This window comes from Diaphorina citri, unplaced genomic scaffold, assembly GCF_000475195.1.
Source record: "Diaphorina citri unplaced genomic scaffold, Diaci psyllid genome assembly version 1.1 scaffold295, whole genome shotgun sequence".
In the NCBI taxonomy this organism is placed as follows: domain Eukaryota; kingdom Metazoa; phylum Arthropoda; class Insecta; order Hemiptera; family Psyllidae; genus Diaphorina; species Diaphorina citri.
This window is the reverse complement of record NW_007377731.1, coordinates 124661-140496: the sequence shown is the minus strand read 5'-3', so window position 1 is coordinate 140496 and position 15836 is coordinate 124661. Positions and strand designations below refer to the sequence as shown.

The following is a 15836-nucleotide window of genomic DNA, read 5'->3' as shown; positions in this document are numbered from 1 at the left end:
TACCAATAACTTGTGTCTTGTGTACCTTGCTACATAGTGGAGATGTCAAAACTACCAACGAGATTATTTATTGGTGGAGATGTCAAAACTACCATTGTGATTTCTTGATGGAGATGCCAAAACTACCAATGAGATATATTGGTGGAGATGTCAAATACCAAAGGGATGTGTTAGTGGAGATGCCGAAACCCCACTGCGATTTTACTACGTTGTGTAGTAAACACTTTTCGTCTCATAATTATTATTAGCTATTTTTAGGGCCTTTTAAATCTTGCCCAGCTATTTTACCCATACTAATATACTGTACTGGTGAAATATAGATATACTGTTCCATGGTTTAAAAATTCTTAACGTAACACCTGTAACTATGTAGCTGTGAACCGAGAAAAACTAATTTAGGAAGACTAAAATAACAAATAGACAACAATAATTGTTTCTTCATAAAATCTATAATCGATATAATATTCAATATATTTCATTTAAAATCAGATATATTTTTCTTCGATTAAAACAAAAAGTTGTCTCTAGTCTCTACTAACACAGTTTTGGCTTACAAAAGTTTTCAATAACGAAATCAAAAATAATGTATATAGGAATAATTATGAAACAAAAACAAAAGTGACACAAATAAAAACAATGTGGGAATATAAAAAGAAATGCAATAGGTAATATTATGAACATATGGCTGAAGAATATCATTATTATAAAGGCTAGATAAATCGGTACAGTACAGAGACGTACTGACGTACACACATAATTATTTACTTCTAGTACACCTCTACTTTCCAAGTTTTATATTACAAAGAAAGCTTGGAAAATACAACACATCTAGAAAATCGCGTACCAAACGAGAACCATCTAACCTTTGACGTGCAAGGACTTAGAATCCTATTTTGGCAGTAAGTATGAATAAACATAGTAGCTAATAATAGTAATAATATTGTAGATAATTGTTCTGATATCTATTCTAGATTTACAGCTACAGCAAAATTAAGTTTTTATTACCTACCTAGGTAAAAAAATGGGCTTCAAAGTTATCTAATTAGGACTAATATTTACCTATTGTTTCCCTAGCATGCCAATATCTAAAATCTAAAAAGCGCTAAAATTGAAAGCGACAGAAATATAGGTAGCTTCAATTCGAATCACAGAATTGAAAGTAAAACATACAAGTTTTACTGAAGAAACTAAAAAGTAGTGATTGCATCGGAACTCAAAATCACGCAGGTGAACAAAAAGTAAAATGTAGATCAAAAGAAAAGAGAAGATCCCAGCTTCGAAAACAATAGGTCTAGTTGTTCTAAATTTATAATGGTGCACAGTTAGATAATCCACAACTTCGTAGAGGATGAAAAGTTGGAAAACAGGGATCAGGTTGTGTAAAAGGTCAAAATAATAAATGATGAAGAGGGTAGGGATGTACTTACTTATTAACAAATTAAGTAATTCATAATCACAGAAATTTTGTTGTCAAATAGAGAGACAATTTGGAGATAGCTACCTAGATACAAAGTTACATACATAATTATTATTAATATTTTATGGGTACCTAGATAATGTTCGTTGAAAGAATAATTTTTGACAATTTCGGACTCTCAAAAAGTCACAAATAAGAAGGTGTCCTCAAGGGATGTTTGAACTCTTTTGACCGGTTCATCTTTGAACGGCAAAATAACATTCACAAGTTGGCAAAATTTCAGTAACTAAGTAAATTTCACCTGAGTGACTATCAAAATATGTCAGACAAATGCTAACCCAAAGATTAGAGGCTCTCATTAGAAGACAAACAAATAATCCAGAGCTGACATCATGACGACAAATAAGAAAACTGATGAAGAAGAGTATTTGTCAACGGAAGAAATTCGGTCCCATTTGAGATGGTAAATGATTGATTATTTATTCATAAAAAATAAATTAAGCTTTGGGTTATGGGTTATGGAAGTCTTATGAACTCTTGGTGTAATAAAGGAACAAAAACAAGTATGCACCTTATTGGTACATTATTTTACTGATTTTGATGAAAGGTTCAAATAGGTATCTAGTAAAGATGATCTAGCCGAGATAGAAGATGGCTCTCCTCCGTCACAACTCACGGCCCTACCCTATTCCTGTCTTCTTCTTCTTCTTCCTCCTAGGCGAGTGTACTTCTTTCTCTTCGTTCAAATCCTGCGAGGAATTTAAAAAAAAAAAAAAAAAAAAAAAAAAAAAAAAAAAAAAAAGATGAAGAAACGAACAAAAATTTAATTTAATTACCTACCTACAAAATTACAATGAAATTCCAGATAAAATAAATGTGTACCCCGCCTCTTCCCTCCCTCTGGTGCCTCCTCACCCTCCTTTTCTCTCTCTCTGTCCGTCATTCCTTTATCTCTCCCTCTATCTATCCCTTCTTCCCGCTCTGCTTCAAATCCTGGTAGCTACGGGCGTCATCTACTCCATCTTTCACATCAAGACCCTCCACACGATCCTGTTGAACAACCTGGACGTCCTGTACATTGCAGAACTGACGGGTATTCTATGTCTCTTCATGTTGAGTATGTATGAAGAGATGCGATGTGATACCGAGTGTGGCAGCCCCGTGAACCTGGTCACTCTGGGCATTTACAGCGTTGCCTTGGCGATACACGCGTGTGGCACTGTCCATTTGTATACGACCCAACAGGTGATTCTCTGACTGCAGCGAGTTGCATAAACTTATCCAGTGTGAACTTTTTCAAGTCACCTTTGAATATCAACTCCATACCCGGTGATGTTTTGGGAATTGACTTCTCACACCACCGTGCTCCCTCTCGTCCTCATATCGAAGCTAGGGGACTCGCACATCACTTCCACGCGGAGGAAGTGAACCACCGGAATCAGATATTAGTAGCGCCATGACTTACACTGGACGTAGGGGCAGGGGGCGCCACCAGCAGTCGCTTCTCGATGTTGAGAGTCTCTAGAACGGCCGCTCCGATAGAGGACCGCCTGGTTAGCATGGGAGTCAAGAGTTGCCACTTGTTCAGTTTGGGGTCGTACTTTTCGACGGAGTTGAGGGAGGAACTGCCGTCGTTGCCGCCCATTGTGAGGAGGTAGCCTTCAATGTTGACCACTTCGTGGGTCGATCTGTGGAGGAGGAATAAAATAAGTGATGACCTGATGAGTCATAAATTTGACTGAAACGAGTCATAGAGTTCAAAATTGTTTGAAGTGCAAACAAATTAAAACCTATCTTAGAGTCTCTCGCGTACTCCCGGTTGAGAATCGCTGTCTTAGATGATGGATGACTCTGCGGACTTTTTACAGACGATTTCTCAACAAATAAGATGTTTCAAAATTCTCAATAATACCCTCACACAAAGACATACCTTCTGGACAACATCGGAGCGATGGGTTCCCAAGAGTTCCGCCTCACGTTGAATCTCTCTCCACTGGACATACACATCGTACCATCATTTCCTCCCACACAATAGATAGCGCCATCTAGTGCTGCCACTCCGCAACTACTGCGTCTACTACTCATAGACGGAACGGGTGCCCACTTGCCCATCCGCGGATCTAGACGCTCCACACTCGCCTGGTAGTTGGTCGAATCAAAACCGCCCAGAGCGTACAGGCAGTTTTCTATAGAATGGAATAAACAAGAAAATCGCACTTTAGTTTGCTTATTCTTGACGTTTGCGAAATGATTGTTTCACATGATTTGTAATCAGGCTAATCACAGAAAAATTCCAGGAAGTGTTTCCATCCCAAACTCAGGGAACCCGATTGATATTTTCACTCATTTCAAGATTTTTTGTAATTTTGGATTAACTCCATTACACGAAATACAATAGGTTTTCCAATATGAACATGATGTGTTAAATAGAAAGTAAAATTTCCATTGTTTAATTCGCATAATTCCATTATTATTTAATATTTATCAGTGTCCATGTCCAAACATTTCAGAAAAGTAACAGAATACTCACCAACCACAGCTATCCTACAATATCTCCGCCTAGTGGTCATGGCAGGACAAGAGCTCCACACTCCAGTCAAGGGGTCATACCTCTCCATGCTACTTAGACAAGAGGCTCCGTCATACCCACCACACGCGTATAGGAGTCCGTCAAAACTGCATGTTCCTAGAGAAGAAATGAAAATATGAAATTAATTACCATAAATTATGAAGAATATTTCAATTGAAAGTGCCAGTTAAGTTTATTTGGTGATGTCGATTAGGGAGGTAGATTCCCTATCTATGTATGTAGATGCCTGCCTACGTCTTACTCGCGTCCTCTCACACTTCAGTGAAATCCCTATTCACAAATCTCACGGTCAAAGTTTAAGTTTAGTTTACGGCTTTTGCAATAAAACGGATTTGACCATCTAAAAATACCGATGTTGTTTGTAAAATCGAAGAAAAGGGTAGTGAATATTTACCTAAACAACTCCTCTTGGTACCCATCGGAGTTACTGGAGTCCATTTATGTGTACGGTACAGTACTGATCCGAAAGTTGGGAAATTTGGTGGTCTGAGCCCCGGTAGAATCATGAGATTTAACACAGTGTAGGTATTCGTAAAAGAACGCGACATTGTTGTGGCACGTATTCATGATTAATAAAGTAAGAGAACTTGGTACACTATCAGAGACTAATGAGAACTTGCTCATAATCTCATACTCATGGAATTTTTCTTCTAATTTCAGAACCGCATGGCGGCTTTCATCACAAGTGCAGCATTCCTAGTACTCTCACAATGTGCGTACCATACGAATCATGACTTCTTTGTGGCGGGCGGAAATGCTGTCATGTATACGTACGTAAGTAAATTATTTCTTAATTGTACTGTCGATATCGGCTGAGACTAAAAGGTCCATTAGGCCATAGGTTTAACTTTTACTTGTCACTTAACTCGGTTTCAAATGAGTTTATTATGAGATTGGCAAATTTAATAGTAAATTATCTGTTATCTTGGTGGCATTATCAGTTACTGGTCCAAATCACTCCTCCAATCACATATTCCTAGTCCTCCTAGACTTAGACCATAAACGATGTGTTGATTTCGCGATGGTCAATAATGTCAGGATTATCTCTCACGTTCCTCACATCCCTCCTTCCGAACCTTTCCCTCCCGGCAGATATTCCGGTTCGCGTCTCATATCTTCTCGGACTACACCATCCTCGTGTTTGTGTTCAAGATCCTCAACTTCCTCATCACCTGTGTGGACATCATCTCGGACACTCAGTCTCTCAAGTTTGTCCAATGTCAGGACTACATCCTATCCTGTGCCCATTTGTACTTTGACCTCTTCCATATGTTCTCGTGCACGTTGGCTCTGATGCCTGTGCAAGAGGCACCTGGGTTGATGCACATGATCAAGCAATTGGTCAGCTTGGACTATGGGATCATGTAGAGAAGGAATACGAGAGATGAAATACCAGATTACCAGAGGTAAACGAAGTTGTGACGGACCTAGCCGATACCATATGAATCATAATCTACCAGATGAAGAGACAAGAAGTAATCACAGACCTTTGTAGGTCGTAGGTAGCTTGAAATACGAAAAGGTCCAGTAGAAAGCGTGATGGAGCAAATAAAAGAACCCTTGAAAATGAGATTTACAGCATTTTTTTAATAGCGGAAACTCCTTTCCCGATCAAAAATCAACGCAAGTACAATGACACAAAAATAGCGTTCGACACTATTTAGGTTGTTTTCATCACTCTCAAATATATCTTAGCAATTAAGGTTAGATTAAATGGTGGGTAAAACCCTGTTACCTTTTAAAGACTTTAGAAGTTATACCAGTGGCGTTAAACCCTTAACGCCTTAAGTGAGACACTTGTGAGCATGAATAATTTTTTGTACTTACACATACTTGCGTACTTATGAAATCAAAGGTCTTCTTGTAAATTGTGCCCCCACCAGTAGCTCTAATTTTTTTGGGACATTAAAATTTGATGTTGAACCTAATTCAACCCAAAGATCATAATGCAAAATTGCAAACCTTTCTAAGTTGCCACTTATCATACCATTCTAAGTGTAATTTCTCTGGTTAAAACGTTTATCTACAGATGTTGAACCTAATTCAACCCAAAGATCATAATGCAAAATTGCAAACCTTTCTAAGTTGCCACTTATCATACCATTCTAAGTGTAATGCCTCTGGTTAAAACGTTTACCTACAGTTTTCTTTACAATTTGGAATTGTATTGACATTGACAAGTATGCATTAGTTACGAACCTATAGCGAACACATAGGGCAGCATTCCCTCGGGTTTTCGCTCTTGAGTTCTCTTGGTGGTCAACAGAGAGCGCTGTTCTGGCAGTAGATGATACTTCATGGCTTCTAGAAGTAGTTCTTGGCATTCTGTGCTTTCTTTAATCAGACTTTCTGACTCGACAGAATTCATGAGGAAGTCCCGTGCTAGGAGAGGTAGTTTGACGTGACGAAGTAACTGGAACGAAACAAGATTATTTATCAGTTGCCATAAATAGAGCAGCAAGCATGTACCTAAATTAGAGGCAGTAGAAGGAGGTGGAAGAATGGTGAGAGTTTGTTGGGATTCAAAAATGGGCTTATCAGTTGGTAAAAAGAACACTGACCAAGTTGAATAAAATATGATCATGGGAGCCAAACAGCCGTATGTATTCAACTATTCATCCTTTTTCCTTCAAACGAAAGTTTAAATTGACGCGAAAATGCCTTCGAATGCGGTTTTGGTAAATATTTGAAGTCTTATCTTGGACCTACTAGCAAAATAATTGACAATGTACCTATTATCTATGAGTAAAGTAAAATCACTTACTTTAGTAATGTAGTGTTTAAATTATATTGGCAAAGTACTGTTTTACTTACTTTGGCAATGTACTGTTTAACTTACTTTGGCAATGTACTGTTTAACTTACTTTGGCAATGTACTGTTTTTGCCATAAATAGAGCAGCAAGCATGTACCTAAATTAGAGGCAGTAGAAGGAGGTGGAAGAATGGTGAGAGTTTGTTGGGATTCAAAAACGGGCTTATCAGTTGGTAAAAAGAACACTGATCAAGTTGAATTAAATATGATCATGGGAGCCAAACAGCCAAACTGTACGAGTATGTATTCAACTATTCATCCTTTTTCCTTCAATCGAAAGTTTAAATTGACGCGAAAATGCCTTCGAATGCGGTTTTGGTAAATATTTGAAGTCTTATCTTGGACCTACTAACAAAATAATTGACAATGTACCTACTATCTATCAGTAAATTAAAATCACTTACTTTAGTAAAATTATATTGGCAAAGTACTGTTTTACTTACTTTGGCAATGTACTGTTTAACTTACTTTGGCAAAGTACTGTTTTACTTACTTTGGCAATGTACTGTTTTACTTACTTTGGCAAAGTACTGTTTTACTTACTTTGGCAAAGTACTGTTTTACTTACTTTGGCAATGTACTGTTTAACTTACTTTGGCAAAGTACTGTTTAACTTACTTTGGCAAAGTACTGTTTTACTTACTTTGGCAAAGTACTGTTTATTACGTAAGCCCTTTTTACGCAATTTCCAATTTGCTATCTTGGAAAACTGGAACCATAAATCATTTTAAATTTTACCAACACGTAGAAAAATGAAACGCCTCCATTTTGACCTAGGTAGCTAGATAAGTATCAGATTTTAACCTGCAATTTATCAAATTCAATTAAACTCCAAGATAAGAATACAACTTGCCAAGGTAATTATGTCAGTTCAAATTCCCATCTATCTTGCCTTGAATTGCCTTTATTCTACAAGTCACAAGGTTTCGTATCCATGATTGGACAAATTCTAGTGGCGGCAGGAACTAGGTCTTTAGGAAAAGGAAAGGAATCTTCCGATAAGGGGAAAAATAGATTCACTGCTCATACTAGAGAGAAAGGAACCTCCCTTGCAATAATAACAAACTTGAGAGATCATCTCACCTACGATTCTACACAAAAAAACTCTACGTTCATCCCCGTAGGGCCGTATATTTAATTTAGAACTAAACCCAACTCATACTCCCATCAATCAACCCCGCCACTGGTCCCTCTGAAACAGCCTCGTGTAGTCTGACCCACTTTATCATCCAAGTCAAAGGCCTTTGCTTTCCTATTCCTAATTCCTATACTGTTCTATTTTTCCGTTCCAGAAAGCGAATTCTCTCTCCATTTCGACCTTTCCTATTTTTTTCATTCCCCCTCCATTTAGACCTCCCTTCCTCTGACTTCCTCCCCTGTTTCTTCTCTTTTTTTGGTTCTTCCCCCCCTTTCTCTCTTTCCCTTCCCCTTTTTCTCAACCTTTCCCTCCTTTTCCCCTGCCCTCTTCTATCTACGTATCCATGGTGTAGTTTTTGTTGTTTGGGTTTTAGTTGCGTGATAGCCACGCATTTCTGTTCTAGTTTTCGTTATTGTGTCAAGATACACGTGTACTTTTCTATTGTTCTTCCTTCCCCCCTTCTCCCTTTCCATTTCCCCTACTATCCTAATCTTTATGTATCTAGGTAAGCTCTTCTTTCATTCTTTCTATTTTCTCTTCCTTAATCTTCTTCATTCTCCTTCCCATCTTCCTTTCTTTCCACTCTTCCTTTCGACCTCCCTCTCTCTTGGCTGTTTTTCCTTTATCTCCGTGCTTTTCTTTTTCTTCTCATAACATTCTGTCCGTCATATTTTCCCAAGTTTATATCCTCTCTTTCTGACATATTTTCCCTAGTTTATATCCTCTTTCTCCGCGTTTTTCTTTCTTCCTCTTTCTCCAAACCTAAAGAGAACCTGTTAATAAATTCCCAGTTTAGAACATTTTATTTCCAGGTATACCCTCATTCCATTCCCCCTTTTCCCCCCAAAACCACCGGTTACTTAACCCATAAAATAAATCTTGCACATAAAATTCAAAGCATTTGTAGTTTGGTACACTTGAATTTTGTACGCTTTTTTTACAGGTAGATAAAGGCACGATTTTGTTAAATTTTCTATGAGAAAACGAGTTACAATATTTTTTGATGTGAATGAACGCTTACCTTTTATTTTCTATTTACCTATATACCTATACATATGCTTTCTATTTACCTACCTATGTATACATTTGCTTGCCATGTACATTGTACACCCTTACCTTGAGCTTCCTATTTGCTACGCTCCAAAGTTTTTTGACCCCGAAAATCTCCTTGACTTTCACCCTCCAATATTTCCTAACACCGCTGTCTCCACTTCTCACTACTTGTATGGTTTCGAAAGCTGTTTAGAGGTGTTTTACATACGAATAATTACGAATGAGGCCTTACAAGAGGGTGTTGCCCTCCCACGTTTTCAAAGTACTCGTGTATTTTAAAATGCCTTTTAGATTTAAATGGTACAAGGTACATGGATGACATGGAACAAAAACTAACTACCAACAAAATTACAAGAAATTTTGAGATAAAAAGAGATCTCTCGAGACAATTGAAAGAAAATTAAAATAAAATTAAATGTTTATTTTTTCTGTACCCTCTCCCTGTACGAGTATTAGTAAAAAAAAAAAAAAAAAAAAAAAAAAAAAAAAAAAAAAAAAAAAAAAAAAAAAAATTTGCTGTCTCCACTTCTCACTACTTGTATGGTTTCGAAAGCTGTTTAGAGGTGTTTTACATACGAATAATTACGAATGAGGCCTTACAAGAGGGTGTTGCCCTCCCACGTATTCAAAGTACTCGTGTATTTGAAAATGCCTTTTAGATTTAAATGGTACATGGAACAAAAATTACCTACCAACAAAATTACAAGAAATTTTGAGATAAAAGAGATCTCCCGAGACAATTGAAAGAAAATTAAAATAAAATAAAATGTTTATTTTTCTGTACCCTCTCTCTGTATTAGTAAAAAAAAAAGATGAAGAAACGAACAAAAATTTAATTTAATTACCTACCTACAAAATTACAATGAAATTCCAGATAAAATAAATGTGTACCCCGCCTCTTCCCTCCCTCTGGTGCCTCCTCACCCTCCTTTTCTCTCTCTCTGTCCGTCATTCCTTTATCTCTCCCTCTATCTATCCCTTCTTCCCGCTCTGCTTCCTCCTCCCCCTTTTACCCTAACCTTCCCATATTGTCATCCCTTTTCCCCTCCTATAATCTCCCCCCTTCTCTTTCCCTCTCTTTCTGGAGCGATCAATAGGGTAGGCTAGTGACGCCTCTACAGAGAGAGAGGGGGAGAGTATTCCTGTGGGAGAAAGAGAGAGAGAGAGGAGAGTTTTCATGTAGGAGAGAGAGTGAGAGAGAGGTACTGTGGGGTGGATATAATGTACCCTTAAGCGAGAAAAAGATGGAAAGAGAAAGAGTGTGTGAGAGAGAAAGAGAGAGAGAATCGGGACCTTTAAGCGACAAAATAATAGAAGGAGACAGAAATATAGGGAGACGAACATGGAGGGACAGAGAAACAGGCGACACAATAATCGTTTAAAAAGAGGGAGACAGAGAAGGGAATAATGTTCGGAGCAACGAAAATTGGATTAAATTGAGATAAGAGAGCTTGAGATAAAGGAATTCCGCAAGCGCTCGCTCTCGCTCTCTCTCTCTCTCTCCCTCTTTTATATCTCTATCTCTTATTCTCTTTCTCTCCCTCTATCTCCGTTATCCTCTTTCTCCTTTCTTATCCTCTTTCCCACTCTTAGCCTTCTAAGTCTGACATTAATATTTTGTAGATTTGACCTGATGTATAATACAAAGTTCAGTGAGCTCGATTTGGGTTAGACGACATTTCGGGTTAATCCGAGGACTAGTAGGTATCTTCACGGTGTGTTTATGTACTGGGCTAGGATGAGCTCGGACGACGTGAGATAGCTGTCCCGGCGGCAATTTTTAAAATTTATTTTATATTTATTTTTGTTTGCTTTGTAATTCGCTTGTTTTTAATAGCTAATCTAAATGAAAAGTATAATATAAACGTGCAAACTAAAGATAAAAAGTAAAAAATGAATTCAGATTGTACAAGTTGCGGAAATAAAAATCAAAATTTCGAATTTCCCGCCAACTTTACACGCTTAAAGGCCGACGATGGCCTAGCTCAGCCTAATAAACACAGCCTCATACTTAGTACCTAGTACCTATGTACATAATTGTATCCCAAGAATTTGTGACACCAGATGTAGTGGGAAATTTGCCATCTCCACTAACTAGGTATTATTTCAACTCAGACTTCCATTTTTGTCGTCAACTCTAGTGGGTTAATTTGGCATCTCCACTATTAAATTTTACTTTAGGTACACTCCCATTTTTGACGATCTACAAAAAGGGGTGGAAAATTTGGTATCACCACTAATTTTTGAAAGCTTTTTTTACTTTCTATTATTCCCCTCATAGCTCCCCTTTTGTATCTTTTCACACATTTCTATATCTGTATAGTACTATCTGAACTCTATGTTCCTTCTCTCTCTTTTCCTTTCTACACGATTTTCTTCAATGAGGATTGAGTTTTGACGTCTCTACCAATAGTAGGTTTTTCCTTCCATGAAATTTCGACATGTTTTTTATATGATTTTATAGTGTAAACTTATTATCCTTCACATATTGTGCTTTCTCTTACTCACCTGCAAAGCTACGGATACCCAGGCAGTTGGAAGGATGTAGTTGCCGCATGAGGAATTTACAGCAGGCCTCCCGTACAGAGGATATTTGTAGAAGACTAGAAGCTGGCAGTAGAACCTGTAGTGGAAAATAAAATCAGTAACATTGAAGACTATCATTAAGAGAGAAACAATCAATTAAATTAATTGACGGACTACGGACTACCCAAAGTTTGGATTGCCAAAACGAAAAAAGGTCATAAGGTCAAGATAAAGATGAAATTGGGTAAAATTTTAGTATAATCTGGAAATAGTAGGGTAGGCTCACATGTACAGGGATTTTAATTCAGTAGGTACCTACTCAAAACTATGAAATTTGAAAATTCCAAATCGTCTACAAATGAAATAAATTGTAGACGATTTGGATATTGATTTCCAACATGGGACAAAAAGTAGGTAAATAGGTAGGTAGGTATGTACGTACGCAGAGACATGCTATTCCTCCGAGTTTCATGTAAATAGGTACTTACCAAACTAGCTAGGCTTATTACTCGTACCTACTTCTCTTTAGAGTTTTGTACGTAGAAGTAGGTACCTGCCTCTTCAAAAAAAAAAAAAAAAAAAAAGATGAAATTGGGTAAAATTTTAGTATGATCTGGAAATAGTAGGCTCACACAGGGATTTGAATTCAGAACTCAAAACTATCAAGTGTGAAATAAATTGTAGACGATTTGGATATTTCTTTCCAACATGGAACAGAAAAGTAGGTAAATAGGTATGAACTCGTACGTAGGCAGAGTCTTGCCATGTATATCCCTCAAATTTCATGTAAGTAGGTACTTACCAAACTACGAGTAGCTAGGCTTATTACTTCTCTTTAGAGTTTTGTACGTAGAAGTACCTGCCTAGGTAGTGCTACGAGTATGGATTATGTATACCTACGCCAAATATGTTTAGACAGCTATGGTTTTTAAAATTCAATACTTGATTGGTCATAAAAAGCTCTGACGTGAACTTTTCGTCGTGCCATGTAAGATGTAAGTTACGTCAAAACTTGCGTGCACGTTTCTTATTAAAATGTAAAACCTCCATCAGCTGCCATAAGGAAAATTCAAAGTTCAATGATCCCAGGATATGGCTCGAAGTTTATGGCCTTTATGGGTCCGATGCGGTTCCATTAGAGCGGAAACCTTTCCAAATGCATGTGGTGCCCTCATTAGATGCACTCTTTATTGGCGTAGGTCAGTGAATGCTAGAAGAATTCTCCGAAATTTGATAGAAATCACAGGTGAAAGGGGAAATTTTTTTGAGGAAATGTGGGACAGCAGGAAAAATTCGTCGAAATTGAGCAATGGTGGGAGAAAAATAAGCAGGATCTTTTGATAAGAACTACCTACCAATAAAACGAAATGAAATCACTATCTAGGTTCTAAATTCCCAGAGTGGTAGAAAGCTGGAAAGCTACTCTCTCCAATTACTAATTTATTTATTGAGTAGAATAATAGACTAATTGACTAATAGATAGATAGGTATCTACCTGCATATTAGGTATTATTTTCAATCTATTATGTTTGGTCTATAGTCGCAGTAAAATAAGAATGAAAACCAAATAAATAAACAATATACCTAAGTAGACTAGCAATAATTATTTATTTAGCAATAAAGAAATACCTACTTACCTTGAAAGTAAATGAACTCTCGATCTGAATCAATTTAGAGGACAATACTACTTGTAAGTTCAATGAGTTCAAAACAAGTTTGAATTCCTAACGGCAAAATTCTAGCAAAGAAAAAGAAACACCAAACTTTTCATCTCCCCTTCATTGTCCCCTCACACCACCGTGCTCCCTCTCGTCTTTTTATTAGAAACGGAATCATACTCAATATGTACAAGTTGGATTGATTGGATTAGGTGTACTTCATGTACTAGAGACAAGTGAGGAGAGTATATCATACGGTCCATTTATTGGTCATAGGATTGTAACATTCTGCAGAAGCTAAATCTGAAGCACCGTCATACCTGTGAAGAAAACAAAACGAATAGGAATAAGAGAGCTTTCATTTCACACATTTATTACACACAAATGTGTGAAATGAAAGCTCTCTTATTCCTATTCGTTTTGTTTTCTTCACATGACACATTGCATAACTAAAACGAATTTCACGGCGTTCATTCAATTTCATTGCTGCTTTTGCCAATAAGGAATTTTGACATCTCCACTAACATCAATGGTAGGTTGGTAGGTAAATTTGACATCTCCACTGTAGGTATTTCAGATCTCACACATTGCATACCTAAAACGAATTTCACGGCGTTCATTCAATTTCATCGCTGCTTTAGGTAATAAGGAATTTTGACATCTCCACTAATCCTAATGGTAAATTTGACATCTCCACTGATAAGATTTAATTTTATTATTCACGTTGGTAATTTTAGAATTTGAATACAATGTCCTAATTTGGTGGAAAGTAGGTACCCATTATTTCTTGGCTAGAGAAATTGCTTTGAAATAAAGTACCTACACAGAACAAAGCTCATCAAACTTACATAGGAACATAACCTAAAATACCCAACTTCGAACCCGGTTCACAGGAATCCAAAAGTTCACGACTGGTTTTACTTACCCTCCCACCACATACAACATCTTCCCCAATCCTGCTACTCCACTCCTACTCCTCCTGTATAACATGGGAGCTATGGGCATCCACCTGTCAGTCCTCGGATTGTAGCACTCACATTCACTATGGATAGCGAACAGACTTCCACCTCCTGCTTGAGAGGGGTAGAGAAGATCAGAATGGAATTTATTTTGAAAAGGTTAGATTAAATGGTGGGTAAAACCCTGTTACCTTTTAAAGACTTTAGAAGTTATACCAGTGGCGTTAAACCCTTAACGCCTTAACTGAGACACTTGTGAGCATGAATAATTTTTTGTACTTACACATACTTACGTACTTATGAAATCAAAGGTCTTCTTGTAAATTGCGCCCCCACCAGTAGCTCTAATTTTTTCGGATAAAATCCGCCCCGGGCGGGAATCGAACCCGCGGCCTAGCGCTTACAAGGCAGACGCGCCACCAACCAAGCTAACTAGGCTGGTTCTAATAAGGTTTGAAAGTGTTTTTGGCACATCCACTAATCGCCAATATTCATGGCACATTTGATGCGCCAATGCCCGATGGAACAGTAAAAGAAAGGAATTCTAATTGCGTTAAGCACGAATGCTTGTTACAAATGTCGTTCCCCTAGGAATACACTAAAGGTGACTAGGCTAAATTGTATGACGATTTGGGATCGAACCACGAAACTTCAGGTCCAAAGTTTAGCTCGCTAAACATGACTGTACCATTGAATAGTGCCCTTAACATTGGACCTATAATGCCCTTAATATTGGACCTATAACGCCCTTAACATTGGCCCTAAAACGCCCTTAACACTGGTAAGATTGCCCATTAATGCACAATTGCACACTGGTGCACTTACATACCTAGTTACTCATATGAATGTATATATCTAGAATAAGTACCAACATTGTAACTAGTAATTCAACTTTACAAGGAGTGTAATTTGTTTAATCCGCCCCGGGCGGGAATCGAACCCGCGGCCTAGCGCTTACAAGGCAGACGCACTACCAACTAAGCTAACTAGGCTGGCCAGGTAACACTTTAATAATATCTAGCGTGAACTGAGAGGTGATGAGGAAATGAGGTAGGTACTGTGAGTCACCAATTGCATTGGTACCTACTGGAACTACTGGACATCAGCTATTAGTATGGACAGCTATAGTTCATCTGACAACTAGACATTGAAATTCACGTTGTGTAGCAGGCTGGCACCCCCACCAACAGATCGACAGTGGTGTCTCTCACACTCTTACGTCATTACCAGAGACTGGCAGAATATGGCACTTAGTTTGCCAAAATATGGCACAAAAAATGTGGCAAAATAGCATGGCGTCATGGCAATATGGCATCTGCCGGTCTCTGGTCATAATACTATGGGATACTCTGATCATAGAATAGAATACATTTTAAATAATAAACATGAAATAAATAGATAAACGGATATAGACTAAATAGATATAATGTGTCGATATATTAGATGTAGTTTTTTCTCCCATTTAGCACGGAATACATACATATCATTTAATTGTATTTCATGAATGGGGAGGCACAGCAAACAAGCTGGGTCCGTCCCTCCGGGAATTTTTAGCCCATAGTTTATTCGATCGTGGTTGAAGAAAATCAGTACCTATGTATGTACCTACCTAATTTGTTTAATATTCAGTTTATTATTATTTTGATTTGATTTTACTTTCATGTAATAATTTAAAATCAAGA

At 37.6% G+C, this 15836-nt stretch overlaps 2 protein-coding genes across 3 annotated transcripts; one reads left to right on the top strand and one right to left on the bottom strand.

The window, feature by feature from the left end:
* Positions 1-1673: 1673 nt before the first annotated feature.
* LOC103507182 lies at positions 1674-5588 on the top strand. 2 transcript variants are annotated; one of them, XM_026822124.1, is made up of 5 exons: positions 1674-1880; positions 2136-2163; positions 2408-2662; positions 4668-4777; positions 5100-5588. In XM_026822124.1, exons 1-5 carry the CDS (start codon positions 1810-1812, stop codon positions 5299-5301), a joined length of 666 nt encoding a protein of 221 aa, XP_026677925.1. In that variant the 5' UTR covers positions 1674-1809; the 3' UTR covers positions 5302-5588. The 2 variants fall into 2 exon arrangements, with proteins under 2 accessions (XP_026677925.1, XP_008469854.1); XM_008471632.1 differs by having other exon boundaries at positions 4668-4781.
* On the bottom strand, positions 2781-14312 carry LOC103507183 (kelch-like protein 17). The gene is made up of 6 exons (XM_008471634.3): positions 14121-14312; positions 13463-13515; positions 4402-4449; positions 3948-4103; positions 3348-3603; positions 2781-3105 (listed from the first exon to the last, which is right to left on the bottom strand). Exons 1-6 carry the CDS (start codon positions 14198-14200, stop codon positions 2856-2858), a joined length of 843 nt encoding a protein of 280 aa, XP_008469856.1. The 5' UTR covers positions 14201-14312; the 3' UTR covers positions 2781-2855.
* Positions 14313-15836: the final 1524 nt, after the last annotated feature.

Coding starts and splice junctions, on each gene's coding strand:
- LOC103507182 (XM_008471632.1), top strand. CDS start 1,810: ATGACGACAAATAAGAAAACTGATGAAGAAGAGTATTTGTCAACGGAA. Junction 1,881..2,135: donor ATTCGGTCCCATTTGAGATG/GTAAATGATTGA, acceptor TCTTCCTCCTAG/GCGAGTGTACTTCTTTCTCT. Junction 2,663..4,667: donor ATTTGTATACGACCCAACAG/GTGATTCTCTGA, acceptor TTCTAATTTCAG/AACCGCATGGCGGCTTTCAT.
- LOC103507183 (XM_008471634.3), bottom strand. CDS start 14,200: ATGCCCATAGCTCCCATGTTATACAGGAGGAGTAGGAGTGGAGTAGCA. Junction 13,516..14,120: donor ATGTTGTATGTGGTGGGAGG/GTAAGTAAAACC, acceptor TTTTCTTCACAG/GTATGACGGTGCTTCAGATT. Junction 4,104..4,401: donor TACCAAGAGGAGTTGTTTAG/GTAAATATTCAC, acceptor TTTCTTCTCTAG/GAACATGCAGTTTTGACGGA.